At 48.4% G+C, this 18,748-nt stretch overlaps 1 protein-coding gene across 1 annotated transcript in view; it reads right to left on the reverse strand.

Moving 5' to 3' along the window:
• The window catches only part of ZZEF1 (zinc finger ZZ-type and EF-hand domain containing 1), a 90,063-nt gene that overhangs the window by 51,238 nt on the left and 20,077 nt on the right, over positions 1-18,748 (reverse strand). Inside the window, exons 9-24 of the mRNA XM_054394387.1 lie at positions 18,400-18,498; positions 16,608-16,699; positions 15,141-15,289; positions 13,639-13,750; positions 12,313-12,528; positions 9,926-10,026; positions 9,437-9,606; positions 7,757-7,890; positions 7,397-7,467; positions 6,864-6,978; positions 5,479-5,638; positions 4,390-4,511; positions 4,195-4,305; positions 2,123-2,289; positions 1,476-1,557; positions 560-761 (exon numbers count right to left, since the gene is read on the reverse strand). Coding sequence (XP_054250362.1) covers positions 560-761; positions 1,476-1,557; positions 2,123-2,289; positions 4,195-4,305; positions 4,390-4,511; positions 5,479-5,638; positions 6,864-6,978; positions 7,397-7,467; positions 7,757-7,890; positions 9,437-9,606; positions 9,926-10,026; positions 12,313-12,528; positions 13,639-13,750; positions 15,141-15,289; positions 16,608-16,699; positions 18,400-18,498 — 2,103 coding nt within the window. The remainder of the gene's footprint in view (positions 1-559; positions 762-1,475; positions 1,558-2,122; positions 2,290-4,194; positions 4,306-4,389; positions 4,512-5,478; positions 5,639-6,863; positions 6,979-7,396; positions 7,468-7,756; positions 7,891-9,436; positions 9,607-9,925; positions 10,027-12,312; positions 12,529-13,638; positions 13,751-15,140; positions 15,290-16,607; positions 16,700-18,399; positions 18,499-18,748) is intronic.

An 18,748-nucleotide genomic window follows, 5' to 3' on the forward strand; every position in this document is an offset into this window, starting at 1 on the left:
AGCAATACAGCAAGTCCTCCATAAAAGCAGAGAATGTTAAGGGTTGGAAAGGACCTCTGAAGATCATCGAGCCCAAACCCTTAAACCAAAGCAGGATCATCTAGGGCAGGTGATACAGGAACGCATCCAGGTGGGTTTTGAAAGTCTCCATAGAAGATGACTCCACAACCTCTCTGGACAGCTTGCTCCAGGGCTCCAGCACCCTCACGCTCCTCGTTTGGAGGCGGAAGTTCCTGGGTTCTAGTTTGCATCTGTTGCCCCTTGTCTTATCACAGGACACCATTGAAAAGAGCCTGGTCCCTTCTTGACAACACCCTCCAGACATGTACATTCATAAGATCCCCTCTCAGGCTGCTCTTCTCCAGACTAAAGAGCCCCAGGTCTCTCAGCCTTTCCTCAGGTTCCAGCCCCTCAATTCCATCATCAGCCAAGAAAGACAGACAAGAGCAGCTCCATTTTCTGAGGGGATTTCCAGCAGCCTAGAGCCCCAGTGGAGTTAGCTCCTGGAAGGAGCCAAACAGGAGTGAAGCTGCAGCGTGCTCCCTGGGTGCGCACTCACCTCGCAGGCTGCGCGGCACCATGCTGCGGGATGCCAGGCGCCCCAGCAGCCGCGACACCAGCAGCTGCAGGTCCAGGCCCCAGGACACGGCCACGTCGGGTAGGCCGTAGGCGGTGACGCAGAACTTGTAGCCCCACTCATTATTGCTGCTGTCAGAGTGAAAGAGAAACTGCAGCCGTGGGCCAGCCTTAAAGGTCACTTTCTACAGAGCAACAAAACAGTCATTTTGCCGAGCGTCCATCACAGGAAGATGTTTCAGGGTCATGAATTCCCTTCAGCAATAGGGGTAGGGGTTCAGTGCTAGGTTCTGACCCTATCAGATCTGATTTCCCCCACCATCTGCATCAGAAACCCACAGCGCTAAGCAGGGACAATTTCTACTGAAGAACTTAATGAGGAATTCATTAGCTGACTGAGCTTTAAGAAACCAGTGCCATTAACCACCAGAGAAGTCTCCCATGTGAGCAGACGGCCACAGCAAACACCACCCTTGGGAAAAATGACGAGGGCAGAAAGTTTTACCCACATGGTTTCCTGCTATAAGCTCTGTTTATAGATTTAGACATTCTCTATATCAAAATGTTTATAGAGTCTATAAATCGTCTCATACAGAACTGAGAAATATTTGTATATCTGAATGCTTAAATTGCCAGATGTAAATTGGAACACATAGTTACAAATGATGATCCTTTGAGAGCAGCACCACAAAGGCATTCTTCACTCATTCACTCCTTTTATTTGCATTGCTGTAGACACCCTTCCCCACCTCCAGCCTCCCACCTCTGAGAGGGAACACACACACACGCACACAGAGAGGGAAGCACACATCCCTTCAGACAACAGGTTCTCCACAATCATCAGCAGAGTCTCCTAAGATTGGGGAAATCATTCAGTTCAGAACTTTCAAGGTGCTCACCTTAGGCCACTTCTCAGTGCCAACCTTGGTATCGTAACGAGTTTTTGCACCTCTGGCATCAGTGAACTCCAGGTAATCATACCTGTAAACATTGCAATTCATTACCGCATGGAATCAGGGAATGGGCTGGGTTGGAAGGGACCTCCAAAGGTCATCCAGTCCACCCCCCTGCAGTCAGCAGGGACATCCTCCACTAGATCAGGTTGCCCAGAGCCCTGTCCAGTCTCACCTTGAATATTTTCAGGGATGGAAACTCAAGCACCTCCCTGGGCAACCTGTTGCAGTTTTCCAGCACCCTCACGGTACAGGATTTGTTCCTCACATCCAATCTCAATCTGCTCTGCTCTTATTTCAAACCACTGCCTCTCATCCTGTCCCTGCAGACCTTTGCAAACAGTCCCTCTGCAGCCCCTTCTAGTCCCCTGCTGTTAGGTCTCCCTGGAGCCTTCTCTTCTCCAGGCTGAACACACGCAGCTCCCTCAGCCTATCCCCATAGTAGAGGTGCTCCAACCCTCTGATCATTTTTGTGGCCCTCCTCTGGACCCACTCCATCAGGTCCATGTCCTTCCTGCGTTGAGTGCTCCGGAACACGAATTGCCCCTCTGCAAAGGGACACTGGGATCCAACACAGCACAACATTCAATTACCTGCGTTCAGTTTCACATTTTTCATCAAACTCCACCTCAAAGTAAGTTGCCCCATGACACAGGAAGACTGAGACCTCATGGCAATTATTTTCATAGTTATGAGGTGATTCCATGATCCACGTTCGCAACACCACAGGCTGCTCCTGCTGCCAGCTCTCCATTTCCAGCTGTGGAACCAAAGCATATGGTGAGCATTCACAAATAAGAATTAAAACCAAACCCACACCCACACTAGATCTTTGTGTCTATACTTATGAGCTGCCAGATGTGAGTATAGGGTGGCCTTTAACTACAGCACTGACTCACACCTAAACTAGCTCTAAAGACACCCTTGATAACCATGGTAAGGAAGCACTTCTGCAGCAAAATCTGTTTAGTCTGCTGGTGGAGAATACAGCCTCACCCCAGAAGTCCCTGCAAGTCTCCAATGAGAACAACCCAACAACACACAACCAGCACACTAAACCATGTCCTCAAATACCATGGCCACCCTTTTCCTGAACACCTTCAAGGCTGGTGACTCCATCACCCCGGGCAACCTGTTCCAATCCCTGACTACTCTTGCAGCAAAGAAATTTTTCCCAATATCCAACCTAAACTTCCTCTGATGCAATTTCAGGCAATTTCCTCTTGTAATAGAATCATAGAATCAGTCAGGGTTGGAAGGGACCACAAGGATCATCCAGTTCCAACCCCCCTGCCATGGGCAGGGACACCTCACACCAGCTCAGGCTGGCCAGAGCCTCATCCAGCCTGGTCTTAAAACACCTCCAGGGATGGGGCCTCAACCACCTCCCTGGACAACCCATTCCAGGCTCTCACCACTCCCATGGGGAGAGAATTTCTTCCTCATGTCCAGTCTGAATCTCCCCACTTCCAGCTTTATTCCATTCCCCCCAGTCCTGTCACTACCTCATACCCTAAAAAGTCTCGCCCCAGCTTTCTTGTAGCCCTCTTCAGATAGTGCAAGGCCACAAGAAGGTCACCTCAGAGCCTTCTTTTCTCCAGACTGAACAGGCCCAACTCTCTCAGTCTCTCCTCATAAGAGAGCAGCTCCAGCCCTCTGATCATCCTGGTGGCCCTTCTCTGGACACCTTCCAGCATGTCCATAGCCCTCTTGTAATAGAGGCTCCAGAACTGGATGCAGTACTCCAGGTGGGGTCTCACCAGAGCGGAGTAGAGGGGGAGAATCACCTCCCTTGACCTGCTGGCCACACTTCTCTTGCTGCAGCCCAGGCTCTGGTTGGCTTTCTGGGCTGCAAGTGCTCACTGACAGCTCATGTTGAGCTTCTCATCCACCAGCACCCCCAAGTCCCTTTCCTCAGGGCTGCTCTCCAGCCAGTCCCTGCCCAGCCTGGATTTGTGCTTGGGATTGCCTGGACTGAGCTGCAGGACCCTGCACTTGGTCTTGTTGAACCTCATGAGGTTGTCATGGGCCCAGCTCTGCAGCCTGTCCAGGTCCCTCTGGATGGATCCCTTCCCTCCAGCCTGTCTGCTGCACCACACAGCTTGGTGTCATCAGCAAACCTGCTGAGGGTGCACTCAATGCCTCTGTCCATGCCACCGACAAAGATATTGAACAAGACTGGTCCCAGGACTGGAGTCCCTGAGGGACTCCACTTGTCCCTGGCCTCCCCTGGGACATGGAGCCATTGACAGCCACTCTTTGGGTGCAGCCACCAAGCCAGTTCTGTATCCATCTTGTGGTCCACCCATCAAACCCATGTGTCACCAGTTTGGAGACTTGATCCTAGGGAAAAGAGCCCAACTCCCACCTGGCTCTAGCCTCCTTTTAAGGAGCTGTAGAGAGCAATGAGGTCTCCCCTCAGCCTCCCTTTCCCCAGACTGAACACCCCGAGGTCCCCCAGCTGCTCCTCCCAAGACCTGTTCTCTGGACCCTTCAGCAGCTCTGTTGCCCTTCTCTGGGCAGGCTCAATGTCCTTCTTGGAGTGGGGGCCCCAAAAACCATACCCAGCATTCAAGGTGGGGCCTCAGCAACACCCAGCACAGGGGAACAATCCCTGCCCTGTCTTGCTGCACTTCACAGCTGCACTTCCTGTACCATCAGTTACCTTGTGAGGCTCACTACAAAGGCTTTTCAGTGGTTCTATCAAAGTGCTGAATCCATTGAGCAGAGTACAGTAGGGAATGTCTAAAGTGCAGAAATCCAACAAGAAGATGACCTAGGAGGAAACAGAGGTGTGATGAAAACAGAGGTGCCCAGGGCCATGCTACCCGGGGAAGGACAGCCCCCCAGTGTCACTTACCAGCTGACGAGTGGCCATAGCAAAGACAGAGTTACTTATTTTTTCTACTACTGTTTTGCCACTATATTGAGATAAAAGTGACTGCAAAATCGTTCTGATATTTGACAGGAACTGGCCCACATCTAAAGAGAAAAAAAACCCTTAATAGCCACCTTAAGGATTTGCTACCACAACCTGCTTTAGCAAATACCTACAACGTGCATGGTGATGTGCACAGGGAGAAGGGAGCAAGGAAGGTATCTGCTGCCCCAAGGCAGTGTCACTCAGGAGTGGAAACTGTTCAGAGAGGCTTTCTGTGCTATTTCTAGTGGAAACAAGCCCTGATTATCAAGGGTACTCCAACAAAAAGTGGAGTGATGAGTCATTAATCAAACACTCCAAGACTGGGTCAGCAATCTCAGTGCATCCAACAGCCTCCCTACACACTGAGAAATGCAGCTTCAGCTACAAGTGAGGCTACTCATTCTTAGCACCATCTTTACATGCAAGATGGAAAGCAACAAACTTATTTATACAGAGATAACAAAAACATGGAATCATTTGACATAAAGTTACACCTCTAAGGTCCTGACCCAGGTAACTAGTCAATACAGAGCTGCTGCATCAATAATAAAAAACACCCAGAGCAACTAAAACCACCCCAAGAAAAGCAAACCACCAAGCGCCACTTTAGCAGAACACCCCTCAGAGCTGCTCAGCTCTTTCAGTAAGTTCCTTCCTTCTTGCTGTCCCAAACATCTAGAAAAATACACAGCACCACCCAGGACTTTACCAAAATAAAGGACATCTAAAGCACCCAAAATGTTCAAATCAAGGTCTGTTCCTGTCTGGGTGGGGTTTTTTTTAAGTATTTGACCCCCAAAACCTCCTGAACTGTTTTCTGAAGGTTGTCCTAACATAAAATCATCGTTACAGCTACACTTCTGAATTGCTCAACAGGCCTACAAATTGCTAGAGAGATTAGAAATACCCTGACAGTTACAAGCCAGCCTCAGGCAAGCACTGGAGAAAGTTCACTCTGCTGCAATTTGCACAATCACATTTTACACGCCTGCATTACACCACACGTAATCCAACCCCAGCACTTACAGTTTTTCACTATTTCTGCTGCAAGATCCTTGGCTGAGTTATCACTGCCCTTGAGTTGCAGGTAGCACCATGAAAGGAGGCTACCCTGAACAGACCAGAATAAGGAAGACAAGACTGTGCCACTCTCTTGCTGTGCCACATCCAGCATCATCATTTCACACTGAAAAACAAAAGAATGGAGCAACAAAGAATGCTCTTGTGCTGCAGAATGACACACACAGCAGGCACTAAGTGACCTGGGATGGGCTTTACCAGCCCAATCCCCCATCCCAGAAAAGGCACAGTGCAGCTGACAAGCAGCACAGAAAGCCATGAGGCCACACTGCTGGATTTGGTTTTGATAAATCTCAATGCCCAGCAGGAATAAAGAGCTACAGATCAGTCACTCCATGTTCTCAGCACATTTTTTCTGCCTATGTAAATGACCCTCTTACACTTCCCTCTGGAGCATGACCAGTCCTAACCTCTCCATATGAGATGGTTACTTCTGCTTCCTAGCACTGAGAGGATGCCATAAAGACTTTTAATAGCTCATCTTATAGATGACTTACTCTACTACTATGAAATGTTAAGGCTTAAAGGAAAGTGCTATAAGTGGTTGGAAATCCTAATCCTACAGGGTTGAAGAGCCACAAATAGTGATATCAAGGACAGGAAAGGCAGCTCTCTAGCATACAGAGTAACACAGAACCCCAGCATGGTGGGGCTTGGAAGGGACCTCTGGAGATCATCCAGTCCAAACTCTGCTCAAGCAGAGCAACCACAGCAGCTTGCCAGGATCACAATGCCCAGGGGGGGTTTGGAAGCTCTCCATGCAAGGGACTCCATAACCTCTCTGGGCAAACTGCTCCAGGCCTCCAGCACCCTCACAACAAACAACTTTCTCCTCCTCTTCACATGCAACCTCCTGGCTTCCACTTTGTGCCCCTTGCTGCCTCTTGTCCTGTCCCTGGCACCACTGACAAGAGTCTGGCCTCTTGCCACCCACAGCTCCTTTAGCTCTTGCTGAGCATTGCTCAGCTCCCCTCTGGGGCTGCTCTTCTGCAGGCTCTCAGCCCCAGGGCTCTCAGCCTTTGCTCCTCACAGAGCTGCTCCAGGGCCCTCAGCAGCTTTGCAGCCTCCCCTGAACTCTCTCCACCAATCCTCTGTCTCTCTTGATCTCAGGAGCCCAGAACTGGACCCAGGACTCCAGATGTGGCCTGACTAGGGCAGAGCAGAAGGGAGGAGAACCTTCCTCAGCCTGTTGGCCCCACATTCTTCATGCACCCCAGGAGATCATTTGTCTTCTTGGCTGTAAGGGCACATTGTTGGCTCATGGGGAACATCTCAGTCACACAGCTTGTGTTTGAATGGTAAGGAAGCAGGAAGTTTACAGAGACAGTTACCTCTCTGGCTGCCACCAGCAGAAGAGTGTCCATGACTGACAGCACTTCACTTATGTCGAAGTCTGCAGAAATTCCTTTCTCTGGTAACAACAAGAGTCCACCTGGATCTTGATCACTACAAAACAAAGACCTTCTTACTAACCAGCAATCAGCAGTACATTTCCAGAACACAAATTCAGTTCTCCCCACTACAAATCTCTAGAGATCCTCCTGCATGATTACTTTAAAAGATGTGAATTTTGGGTTCTGCTGACTCTATCCTGGTTAAATCCACCCCAACTATCAATATGGGCAAACAATCACTTGAGAAATTGGAAGACAGCCCAGGAGAAGGCCAAGAGCAATACACTGATTTCAGCAGCAGCCTGAGATAATGTCCTATGCAGCTGTGCAATTAATGAACACAATATGCAGCAGCAAAGTCAGTTGATTATTTTGGAGAATTCTTTTCCAGGGCAATAATATTTCTAAGCAGTATTAAATATGGAACTCGCTAACAGCTGTGGCCTATCAGACAATTTTGTTCCAGTTACCTGAAGTGGGAACACAAGGATCTGAAGGCAAGGTGGACAGACTGCTTATGTTCCTGTTCTGTGATGTTCTTCTAGAAAAGGAGAGAGATTGACTTGTATGATATGTTCTGTTTCTGTGAGAAAAGATTCTAACTTCTGCCTTCTACTATTCATTTTGCGTAAGACAGGCAGGGTAGGGTTATCTCCTCTGTCTTTGGATAAGCTGCAAAGAGAAGGGGAATGGCAAAAAGAGCAAAGAAAAGAAGGTTTTGACTTCTGTGGGACAGTGCCATTATTTGACAAAGAGAACTCAGATCTGGCCTGGTCTTCTGCACGAAGCAAGCAAGCATTAAACAATCAATTTCTCATTGAATGCTTTACCATCATGGTGAAGAGCTGGTGTCTCCTGGTCTGTCTGTCTGGGAAGAAGACCGCTGCTCCACTGAGTAAGGTGTTCTTAACTTCCTCCTTCAGCATTTTCATTGGCATAAAGTTACTGTCCCCCATATCCACCACTGCTCACACAGAAAGGAAACAAACCCACCAGAGTAAATTAATCCTCCATCTGCTAGAGGCACAGCTGAATTCAGTGTGTTATTTGACACAACTCCAAACCTTTCCAATCCCATTAGACATACAGAACATGAGAGAAACTTTGTGACTTCTAGCAAGAAGGACTGTTCTAAGGATTTATTTATTGAGTAAATTAATTCTAGAAACATTAAGTCCTGACAACTCTCAAAGGTAATGAAGTTTTCAAGATGTGACAGAGTCAATGTGAACTGGCTTATACGGTTAGAAAAGTTTGCTTTTAGGAGAATAAGTAATTAACATAAAAAATGACACCTGAATAAAAAGCATGCCAGCCTACTTCCATGAAATCTCATCTGCAAGTCCCACTTCCTTCACTGGCTCTAGAACCTTCCCTGTAAATCTCACAGGCTCCTTATAAGATCATTTATATGGAACAGCAGAGATAAATGAGCTCAGCAACATTTAGAGATAAAGCATGCCATTCCTTGCTGGTCCCAGAAGGTGACACATTTCAAAGTTTTCTATTGCAGCTGTTTCCTGATCACAGTTTGGCAGTCTATAAAAGGACCAGGAAATAATGGGGCAAGGAGAATAAATCATGAAACAAAGGGACAAGGAAAGCTCCACTGTGGCAGAGTAATGAGCACATCCTGACCTAAAGAACAAAGGAACCAAGAGCTCCTTGACATCTTGGTCAGTGCCATGGGCAGTGGGGTTGAGGCACCCTCAGCAAGCTTGCAGACAACTCCAAGCTGTGTGGTCTGGCTGACACACTGGAGGGAAGGGATCCATCCAAAGGGACCTGGACAGGCTGCAGAGGTGGCCCAAGCCAACCTCATGAAGTTCAACAAGGTCAAGTGCAAGGTCCTGCACCTGGGTTGGGGCAATCCCAAGCACAAATCCAGGCTGAGTGAGCAGTGGCTGGAGAGTAACCTGGAGGAGAAGGCCTTGGGGGTGTCAGTTGGTGACAAACTCTCCATGAGTCAGCAGTGGTCACTGGCAGCCCAGCAGGCAGCTGTGTGCTGAGCTGCATCCAAAACAGGAAGAGCAGCAGCACAGGGAGGGGATTCTGCCCCTCTGCTCTGCTGAGACCTCCCCTGGATCACTGCCTCCAGTTCTGGTGCCCTCAGTTCAAGGACATGGAGCTGCTGGAGCAGGTCAAGAGACCATGAAGGGCTGGAGAACCCCTGCTATGGGGATAGGGTGGAAGAGTTCAGCCTGGAGAAGAAAAGGATCCAGGGAGAGCTTAGAGCAACCTTCCACTACCTGAAGGGGCTCCAGGAGAGCTGGGGAGGGACTTTGACAAGTGCTGGGAGTGCCAGGATGAGGGACAATGGCTTTGAGCCATTGTGGAACTGGATGATCTTTAAGGTCCCTTCAAGCCCAAACCATTCTATGAATCTATGAATTTATGAACAGAAGCTGACTTGGCCTCTAGCAATAAAGATATTTTCCCAATTTTTAAGTGTTTTAACACACTTGTAACCCAGAACAGCGACAGCAGTTAATCCTTTCAACATAAATTACCTTCACACAGATGTCTATAAAGCTCTTCTGCAGCTTCTGTGTGCTCAGATGTTGTGCTCTGAGATGTTTCTTGAGGTTTAGCAGTTTTATTGTGTCCAGTAAGTACAGAGAAGCAGCTCTGGAGAAGCTGCAGCAGCAGTGTTTGAGCAAAGATACATTCCTCCCTTGGGCTGTAAGAAAACATCAACCAAACAGAAGCAAAAACTGGACATGAAGCTCTGTTGCACCAAACAGTGAATGCTGTGGAGGTCACTAGCTCAGATGGATAAAAACCACCAAGCAGAGAGCAAAAGAAGCAAAGCTACCCAGCTAAATTCATCTGCATCTCCAGCTTCTACATAACAGTGGAGTTAAAAACCCACATGGCAGCAGTAGAGAAATGCTGCTCTGGCAAATGATGTCATTTAGGAAGAAGAAAATGCTGCAATCAAAACGAGCCATGGAGAGACAGAGTGGAGTGCCTCAGCAGACAGGGAAGCAGGGACTTACTTCTGGTGAAGTTTGCTGTAGAAATTCCAGAAGAGCTGCAAATCCAGGCCTGTGAAATCTAAAAAGGATTTGTACTTGAATCCACCCTCCTTCTGCCAGACCTTGTAAAGGAAAGAAAATGCTGGGTGGGAAAAAGCATTCTGGAGAGCACACAAGTAAAAAAAAAAAAGTCAATCCCTGAGCACTGGGTTTACAGCAGCTGAGTCTCCTAGAAATCCTAGAATGGCTCAGGTTGGAAGGGACGTCAGAGATCATCTCCTCCAACCTCCCTGCCATAGGCAGGGACACCTCTCAACTAGACTTGGTTGCCCAAGGCCTCATCCAGCCTGGCCTGGAACACCTCCAAGGAGGAGGCATCCATAGCCTCCCTGGGTGGCCTATTCCAGACTCTCACCACCCTGATACTGAAGAACTTCTTCCTCAGATTCAGTCTAACCCTGCTCTCCCTCAGCTTCAAACCATTCCCCCTTGTCCTGTCTCTAGACACCCTTGATGAAAGGTCTCTCTGCAGCCTTCCTGTAGGATCTCTTCAGGTATTGGAAGGCAGCTCTAAGGTCCTCTTGGAGTCTTCTCCAGGCTGAACACCCCCAGTTCCCTCAGTCATAGCGGAGGTGCTCCAGCCCTGGGATCACCTTTGTGACCTCCTTTGGCCTCACTCCAACAGTTCGATGTCAGACTTATGCTGGAGGCACCGGAACTGGGGTCTCAGCAGAGCAAAGAGGCAGAATCCCCTCTTGCCCTGCTGCCCACTGCTCTGGCTGCAGCCCAGCACACAAGCTGCCTGCGGGGCTGCATGAGGGCACTGCTGGGTCCTGGGGAGCTGCTCAGGAACCAACACCCCCAGGTCTTGTGGGTGGGGCTGTGTGAAGAGCAGAAAAGGCCTTGACTAATGCTGAGCAGTGCTTACACAAACTGAAATATTCCTGAATTATCAACACTGTTTCCAGCACAAATCCACAACACAGCCCCCTAGCAGCTCCTGCAAAGCCAACTGACTTTCCCTGAGCCCCAAGTAGCACAGAGCCAAAAGGAGATGGTTCATGGTTCAGGATGGAAGCTGAAGAGGCACAGCTGCAGGCACTGCATGAACCACCATGACAACAATTCAGCTCTAGGCTGGGGCACAGTGGCTGAAAGGTGGCCTGGCAGAAAAAGAGCTGGGGGTGCTGGTTGACAGCAGCCAGGCATGAGCCAGTGTGTGCCCAGGTGTCCAAGAAGGCCACCAGCATCCTGGCCTGGATCAGCAATGGTGTGGCCAGCAAGGATCAGGATGGGATTGTCCCCCTGTACTGGGTACTAGTGAGGCCACACCTCAAATTCTGGGTTCTGTTTTGGGCCCATCACTGCAAGGATATTGAGGGGTTAGAGGAGGTCCAGAGAAGGACAACAAAGCTGGGGAAGGGTCTGCAGAACAGGGCTGGGGGCAGAGCAGCTGAGGGACCTGGGGGGTGTTTAGTGTGGAGAAGAGGAGGCTGAGAGGACACCTCATTGCTCTCTACAGCTCCCTGAGAGGAGGCTGGAGCCAGGTGGGGATTGGGCTCTGCTCCCTAGTCTCAGGTGATAGAAGGAGAGGAAATGGCCTGAAATTGTGCCAGGGCAGAGTTAGGTTGGAGATGAGGAAAATTTTCATTGCTGCAAGAGTGGTCAGGGATTGCTGCCCAGGGAAGTGGTGGAGTCCCCATCCCTAGAGGTGTTCAAGAAAGGTGTGGCCATGGCACCTGGAGACAGGGTTTAGTGGCCATGGGGGTGCTGGGCTGATGGTTGGACTAGATCTTGGAGGGCTTTTCCAACCCAAACAATTCTGGGATCCTCAGAAGCAGGGAACCTCATGCTGACACACACTAGCCACATCTCTTAGAATCAGTGGTTTGGGTTGGAAAGGACCTTTAAAGGTCAGCTGGTCCAACCCCTCTGCAGTGAGCAGGGATGTTAACTCTGTGTGTCTCGCCCTAGATATTTACGGAATTATTTCACATAAAAACAGGACAGGATTTCATCTGCACAACCTTCCTAGCTCCCTCCCCACAGATTTGTCCATGTGCTTGCTTCGAAATAGCTGCACTGTCCAACAGAGAGTGGTGCATTCTCCCATTGCAGCTGCTTCACTCAGTACTGTAACCTCAGGCTGCAAAACGGTTCTTATCTGTCTTCTGGACCCCAAGTGAGAGGCTGAAAAATGGTTCTTAAATCCATTCTGGACCCCAAGTGAGCATATTCCCAGCCATCTCCATCAAACCCAGACAGGATGCTCTGTTTCAACTCAGCATGGTTTGCACAGTTGCCAGTAGCTGGTAGCAAGACTCTGCATTCACAATTCCTGCCAGCACACCCTTGCTGCTTTTGGCATGGTAAATACACTCTTAGAAGGAGCTAAGAAGCAAAAATACCAGGTCTTGTGCAAGGTGCCGTATGAAATGAAGTGTCTTCAGGAGAAGAGTTGTGCCACAAACTGTTTCCTCATCATGTTTTGGACACTGCAAACAGTTCATGCTCCTGCTGGGCTGGTCTCGCATGGGCCGCAGGTAGCCGACGACGCTCAGGCCCTGCACGCCCAGGCGCTCTGCTGTCTCTTGTCTTGTGCACAAGAACTTGATCATCAGGTACTGCAAGGGTATAAAACCAGCACAAGATTAGGGTTGAAAAGCTGGTACAAACCTGGCATTCAAAAGACATGAGTGCACACATGAGGAGACTCCAGGGGGAGCTGGGAGGGGCCAAGCTTACTCCAGGTCAATTATTTCCAGAAGATTAAAATAATGATCCTAGATTCAGGCTAAGTTTGAACTCTCCTCACATCCAGAACAGTCACAGTGATGGCTCTGTGACCTCTACAAGCATTTGCAAAGTTTATTTGTTATCAGCTCCATTCATTCTGCATGCTCTGCTCCTTGGTTCTGTAGTCACAGCACTTTTGCATGGTAAAAAGCTATGAGCTGGACTTAAAAGCAAGCAGAAGATCAAGATGTAAATTTCAAACACAACCTGTCCTTTGCAAGGTACAGAACACAGAAGTTCTGCCACCCAAATGTATTTAGGAGCACTCCTAGGCCTCAGGGACTAAAGGACAGACAACAGCAGAGGCAATGATGGGCTTAGAAAAATTCCCAGCTGACTTCTAACTGTGCCACGGTATACAAAAGATCTGGGGAGCCACACTCCAGCTGGCTCCAGAAACAAGATAAATGCAGGGGCTGAAAAGTAAAGTTTACTTCTTAAGTACTACAAACCCATAGCCATGTTCTGCAAACAGAAAAGTCCCACATTCCTCAAGGGAATCAGACTGATGGAACTGCTTCGTAATTGTCTGTCCCTTCAAAGAGGGGTTGAAGAAGCTGGCTCCAAAGGAGCAATGCTGTAACTGGGCAGTAGTTAATTCTCTCAGGTACTGGAATAAAGCAAATCATGGCAGACTTGACAGGTGTGTTTCCTCAGGAGAAAGCCAGCACTCTGCATGATCACCTAATGCAGCACTAAAGCTGAAGAACCACTAACCCACAGCTAGAGATGTGTAGATAGAGAGCAAAAGGATACAGCTCAGAGGATAAAACCTGATTCATCCATTTAACTAGAAACCCAGTGGTCCTACCCTCTGCCCAGAAGAGCCCTCCTTGCAGACAACAGAGCTGTGTTGATTTAACCTGGCATTACACCACAGCACAGGGAGAAGCCTCTGGTCACTGTGACTGGGCCAATGGATCTTCATGGGCTCTTACTTGGGAAACTCTGCACTGCTGCATTTTAACATCAACTTCATCCCATTCTTCTTCCACTTCAAACCAGCCAATAGGGTCATCGTCTCCCAGATCATCACAGGAACAGCTGCTTCTGTGTGAGAAAGGATGGAACAAATTGTGTCAAGAGAAAGCTTCAAGAAGCTGCCAAGCTGTTGATAAGCTACTAAAATATTTTTTGCATGTTACTTGGTAGAGTTCAGGGATGGATGGACTGCATGACCTTGAAGATCTTTCCCAACCAAAACAATTCTGTGATTCCACGTTACAGCTATAGAGCAGAAACTTTCACACAACCAAGCTCTAACTCAGGCAAGGCCAGAAAACTATGGATATCTTTTTAGTCATGGTACCTAACCTCCTGAGAAAGGAATGAAATAAAAGCTAATTAGCACCTGATCTTCCTGCAAGCGGTTTCTGTCAGCAGCATGTCCCTTACAGAGTTGGTTACATCCCTTATGAAGCAGGGCTGTGAATCAAGAGGCTGAAGATGACACCCATGTACAGATTGTGTGCCCCAGAGCGCAGGACTGCAGACACTCTTGTCCAACATCTTCATCAATAGCCCAGATGAAGGGATAGAGTGGAGCCTCTGTCAGTTTGCTGATGGTCCCAAAATGGGAGCAATGGCTGACACCCCTCAGGCTGTGCTGCCATTCAACCAGACCTGGACAGGCTGCAGAGCTGGGCAGAGAGAACCTCATAGAGTTCACCAAGGGCAAGTGCAGGGTCCTAGCCCTGGGGAGGAACAACCTCCTGCAGCAGGACAGGGGAGGGAGAACCTGCTGGAAAGCAGCTCCAAGGAGAAGGACCTGGGAGTGATGAGGGACAACAAATTCCCCATGAGCCAACAATGTGCCCTGGTGGCCAAGAAGGCCAAAGGTGTCCTGGAGTGCATGAAGGAGAGTGTGCCCAGCAGGTTGAGGGAGGCCCTTATCCCTCTCTACTCTGCTCTGCAGAGGCCACATCTGTAGTCCTGGGTCCAGTTCTGGGCTCCCCAGTTCAAGAGAGACAGGAACTGCTTGAGAGAGTTCAGGGAAGGCTGCAAAGCTGCTGAGGGGCCTGGAGCAACTCTTTGAGGAGCAAAGGCTGAGAGCCTACAGAAGAGCAGCCCCAGAGGGGATCTGAGCAATGCTCAGCAAGAGCTAAAGGAGCTGTGGGGGGCAAGAGGCTGGGGCCAGACTCTGCTCAGTCATGCACAGGGACAGGACAAGGGGCAATGGGCACAGACTGGAACCCAGAAGGTTTCATCTGAAGAGGAGGAGAAAATTGTTTGGTGTGAGGGTGCTGGAGGCCTGGAGCAGGCTGCCCAGAGAGGCTGTGGAGTCTCCTTCTCTGGAGAGCTTCCCAAGCTAGCTGGACACTGATCCTGGGCAAGCTGCTGTGGGTGCCCTGCTTTAGCAGGGGGTTGGACTGGATGATCTCCAGAGGTCCCTTCCAACCCCACCATGCTGGGATTGAGTGAAAAGGCCACACAGCCATACCTGGTTTTCAGGAACTGTTTGAACTCCTGCAGCTTCCATCGGTCATAGCTTTCGAATCTCTTGAAGTGCTCCTCTGCGTGGAACTTCTCTGAAGCACTGCTATAGGCAAACACCAGCCCACACTGAGCCCCAATGGCTCCCCTTCGAACCTAAAAGAACACACCCGGGCAACAGATTAGAAAATGGCATTCAGAGTTGTGGCTTTCACACACACAGTAATACAGCTATGGATAGGAACCAAAGAGTGACAAAAGTGATGCCCAGAGCTGCACTTTTGCATCAGGAAAATGGAACTACTTGTAGAGAAGCATTATGAAAACTTTTGTAACTCCCAGAATTGTTGATGGCTAATTAAACTATTGCTTGGCTTTCAATAAATTCAGCTGTAGAAATCTCACCAAGTTTTGTCCTAGCCATGAGGTTTAATCATCAAATCCTGCTTTTAAACCAGAGAAAACCACAGCAAGTGTTCAAATTAAGCTGATGTCTCAGGAAAGAAGATGAAAGACACTGTATTTAATTATAGAATAGGTTGGGTTGGAAGGGACCTCCAAAGGTCATCAAGTCCAACCCCCCTGCACTCAGCAGGGACATCCTCCTCTAGAGCAGGTTGCTCACAGCTTTGTCCAGCCTCACCTTGAATTCTCCAGGGATGGAGCTTCAACCACCTCCCTGGACAACCTGTTGTCCTGTTCCATCAGCCTTGTGGTGCAGAACTTCTTCCTCACATCCAATCTCAGTTTGCTCTGCTCTCATTTCAAACCATTGCCCCTGGTCCTGTCCCTGCAGGCCTTTGCAAACACTCCCTCTACAGCTATCTTACATGACCTTTGGAGATCCCTTCCAACCCAAATCATTCTATGATTCTTGTAGTCCCCTTCAGGTACTGGAAGGCTGCTCTTAAGGTCTCCCTGGAGCCTTGTCTTCTCCAGGCTGAACACCCCCAAGCTCCCTCAGCCTGTCCTCATAGCTAAGCTGTTCCAACACCCTGATCATTTCCATGGCCCTACTCTGAACCCTCTCCATTAGGTCGAGGGCTCCAGAGCTGGATGCAGTACTGCAGGTGAGGTCTCACCAGAGCAGAGTGAAGTGGCAGAGTCACCTCTCTCCACCTGCTATGTATCTTGAAAACTGTTATTCACACACTTCCATGCTTATTTTCAGTATTAGTTATATAATCCAGCCACCAAACTGAGCAAGACCACTGCCTTAGCTCCACTGGCTTGAGCACATCAGAAGACACAGACAAAGGCCATAGAAAAAAATCAATGTTTTTACTGCATGCTGGTGGCACACTGAAACAATTTAAGATCTCAATCTCCTTAAGCATCTTGGGACTTACATAAAAGCAAACTCCCAAAATAACTCTACTGAAGAAGCAATTCAACATTTTCGCTCAGAATGAAAAAGACAGTTGTTACTCAGCTCCAGCATTGAGGAGAGAAGGAAGCCAGAGGAATTCCCTACCTTTATCCTTATCTGTGTCACTTGAAATGAAGATGCAGTTCCAGTAGAAAGAATGATGCTTGCTCTGTTCTTCCCAGTCTCAGTAAGAAAACCTAAAGCAGGAGTGGGAATGGAGTGAGGTTGGGAGGGCTGCTAGTGCAAGCTGCTGGAAAGGCAAAACTTTGTGGACTACAGGGGGGAACTGAACCCACTCTGCTTCTCTAGGGAAATGTTCACTAGGAAGTGTTTCCAGACAAAAGAGTAAAGGACAAGTAAACACACTGTATCCAGTTAGTATGTGCTCCTAAAGGTGTCTGCAGCTTGTGTCTCTCCAGGGAATGCAGGCTCTACAAGCTCTCTTCAAGAATGTTTCCTCACTGAAGTTTGTTAGTAACTCCCAAATGTTACTTTGGCTTATCACAGAATCATGAAGGTCGGAAAAGACCTCTAAGATCATTGAATCCAACCATAACCCAGCTACCATGACCACTAAACTACATCATGAAGCACCACATCAACAGCTTCTTGAACACCTCCAGGGATGGGGACTCCATCACCTCCCTGGGCAGCCTGTTCCAACCCCTGACCACTCTTGCAGCAAAGAAATTTTTTCTCATCTCCAAACTAACCCTTTCCTGGCACAAGTTCAGTCTATTTCCTCTCATCCCATTACTGCTCACCTGGGAGAAGAGACCAGCACCAGCCTCACTCCACCCTATTAGATAGCTGTAGAGAGCAATAAGGTCTCCCCTTAGCCTTCTCTTATGGCTCTGTTGACTGATCTAACTCCCTGTTCCTGAGGCTGCAATCCTTAAAACATCAGAAGACAGTCTGCAAAACAGCTCCACAAACCTACCCAGCACACAGGAGCAAATGAAGGGGTACAATGAGCATTCAGAAGGGGCCTGGTTTCTATCCTAACAGCTTTTTCATTCCCCAGCAGCCCTGCACAACACAAAGCACGTGAAGGTTTATTTAAGATGTGGCATTTCATTTCAGGAGGGCAAAGACACACATCTCTTCCTCTAGGTTGTTGTCTATAAAAATACAGCATGAATAAAGACAGCTTTAAAGGAGAATGACTAGAATGGCTCTGTGCAGCCAGGGGCATCTCACTGACTTCCACCATCCCTCTCCACCAATATTTGGGATATGAGCAGTGACTTCAGCCCACACAATGTTCTCTGCTGTCATTCACTTTGTGACAGCTCATTGCTCACTTCCACAGAACAGCAGTAATTCTCCCCCACACGCACTCCTTTCCCTGGTTGGTTGGTTTGACAATCAGCTAGCTCCCGAGAAATTCACTTGCTGTAAAACACAACCGCCAGGTCGGCTTGGTTTACGTTTAATCGTTGCTCTTCCATATCATCAAACTGTTGAGTAGCTACAGCACCACTGCCTTGTTAGCAGCCTTTCTGTCTGCCTGGATATTCTGGATTACACCATTCCTTTTGGATTTGCAAAAGGATATCACCATGACCCAAACCTTCAACTGGTACCCATTGCCATAGAGAACATAAAAAGAAAGAAGCAGACTCACTGACCATCCCCAATCAGAACAATCGTCTGTAGGTAGCAGAGACTTTGTTTTTTTTAATTCTTTTCTGTTCTTTGTGGTTTTTTTTCCCCTCCCTCAAACAAACCTTGTGGGCTCCTTACAATGAGGACCAGTAACAAACTGATCAGTTTTAAGACTCAGTTTGACAAAACGCTGGATCCTCTCATTTAAACCACCTAGAAAAGCAGGACCAGATGATCCTTGGGGTTCTTTCCAACCTGGCATTCTGTGACTTTAAGTCCAGGTTCTTACCATCCCCAGTCCATGGCTCTACAAGGAGGTTTTCAGGCCCTGATTTATCTTCTTTTCCCTTCACATCACATGCTTGCAAAGTTAGTCGCAATGGTTTCCCTAAGGGAGAAAATCAACAGATTTATCAAATTCATTAAACAGAAAAGGAAGCAAATGAGAAAAAAAAAGGCTTTTACCACTGTCAATCAACCAAAACAAATGAGAAAAAAAAGGCTTTTACCACTGTCAATCAACCAAAACAAAAACAAAGAAGGAAATAAATTGGAGCACAAGAGTTACAGTGATTTGAATCAACTTTAGATACAGACAGCAGGGCAGTGAAAGCCATGGCCACTAATGTTCCTTCAGC

The sequence above is a fragment of the Indicator indicator genome, chromosome 30, assembly GCF_027791375.1.
Source record: "Indicator indicator isolate 239-I01 chromosome 30, UM_Iind_1.1, whole genome shotgun sequence".
Taxonomy (NCBI): domain Eukaryota; kingdom Metazoa; phylum Chordata; class Aves; order Piciformes; family Indicatoridae; genus Indicator; species Indicator indicator.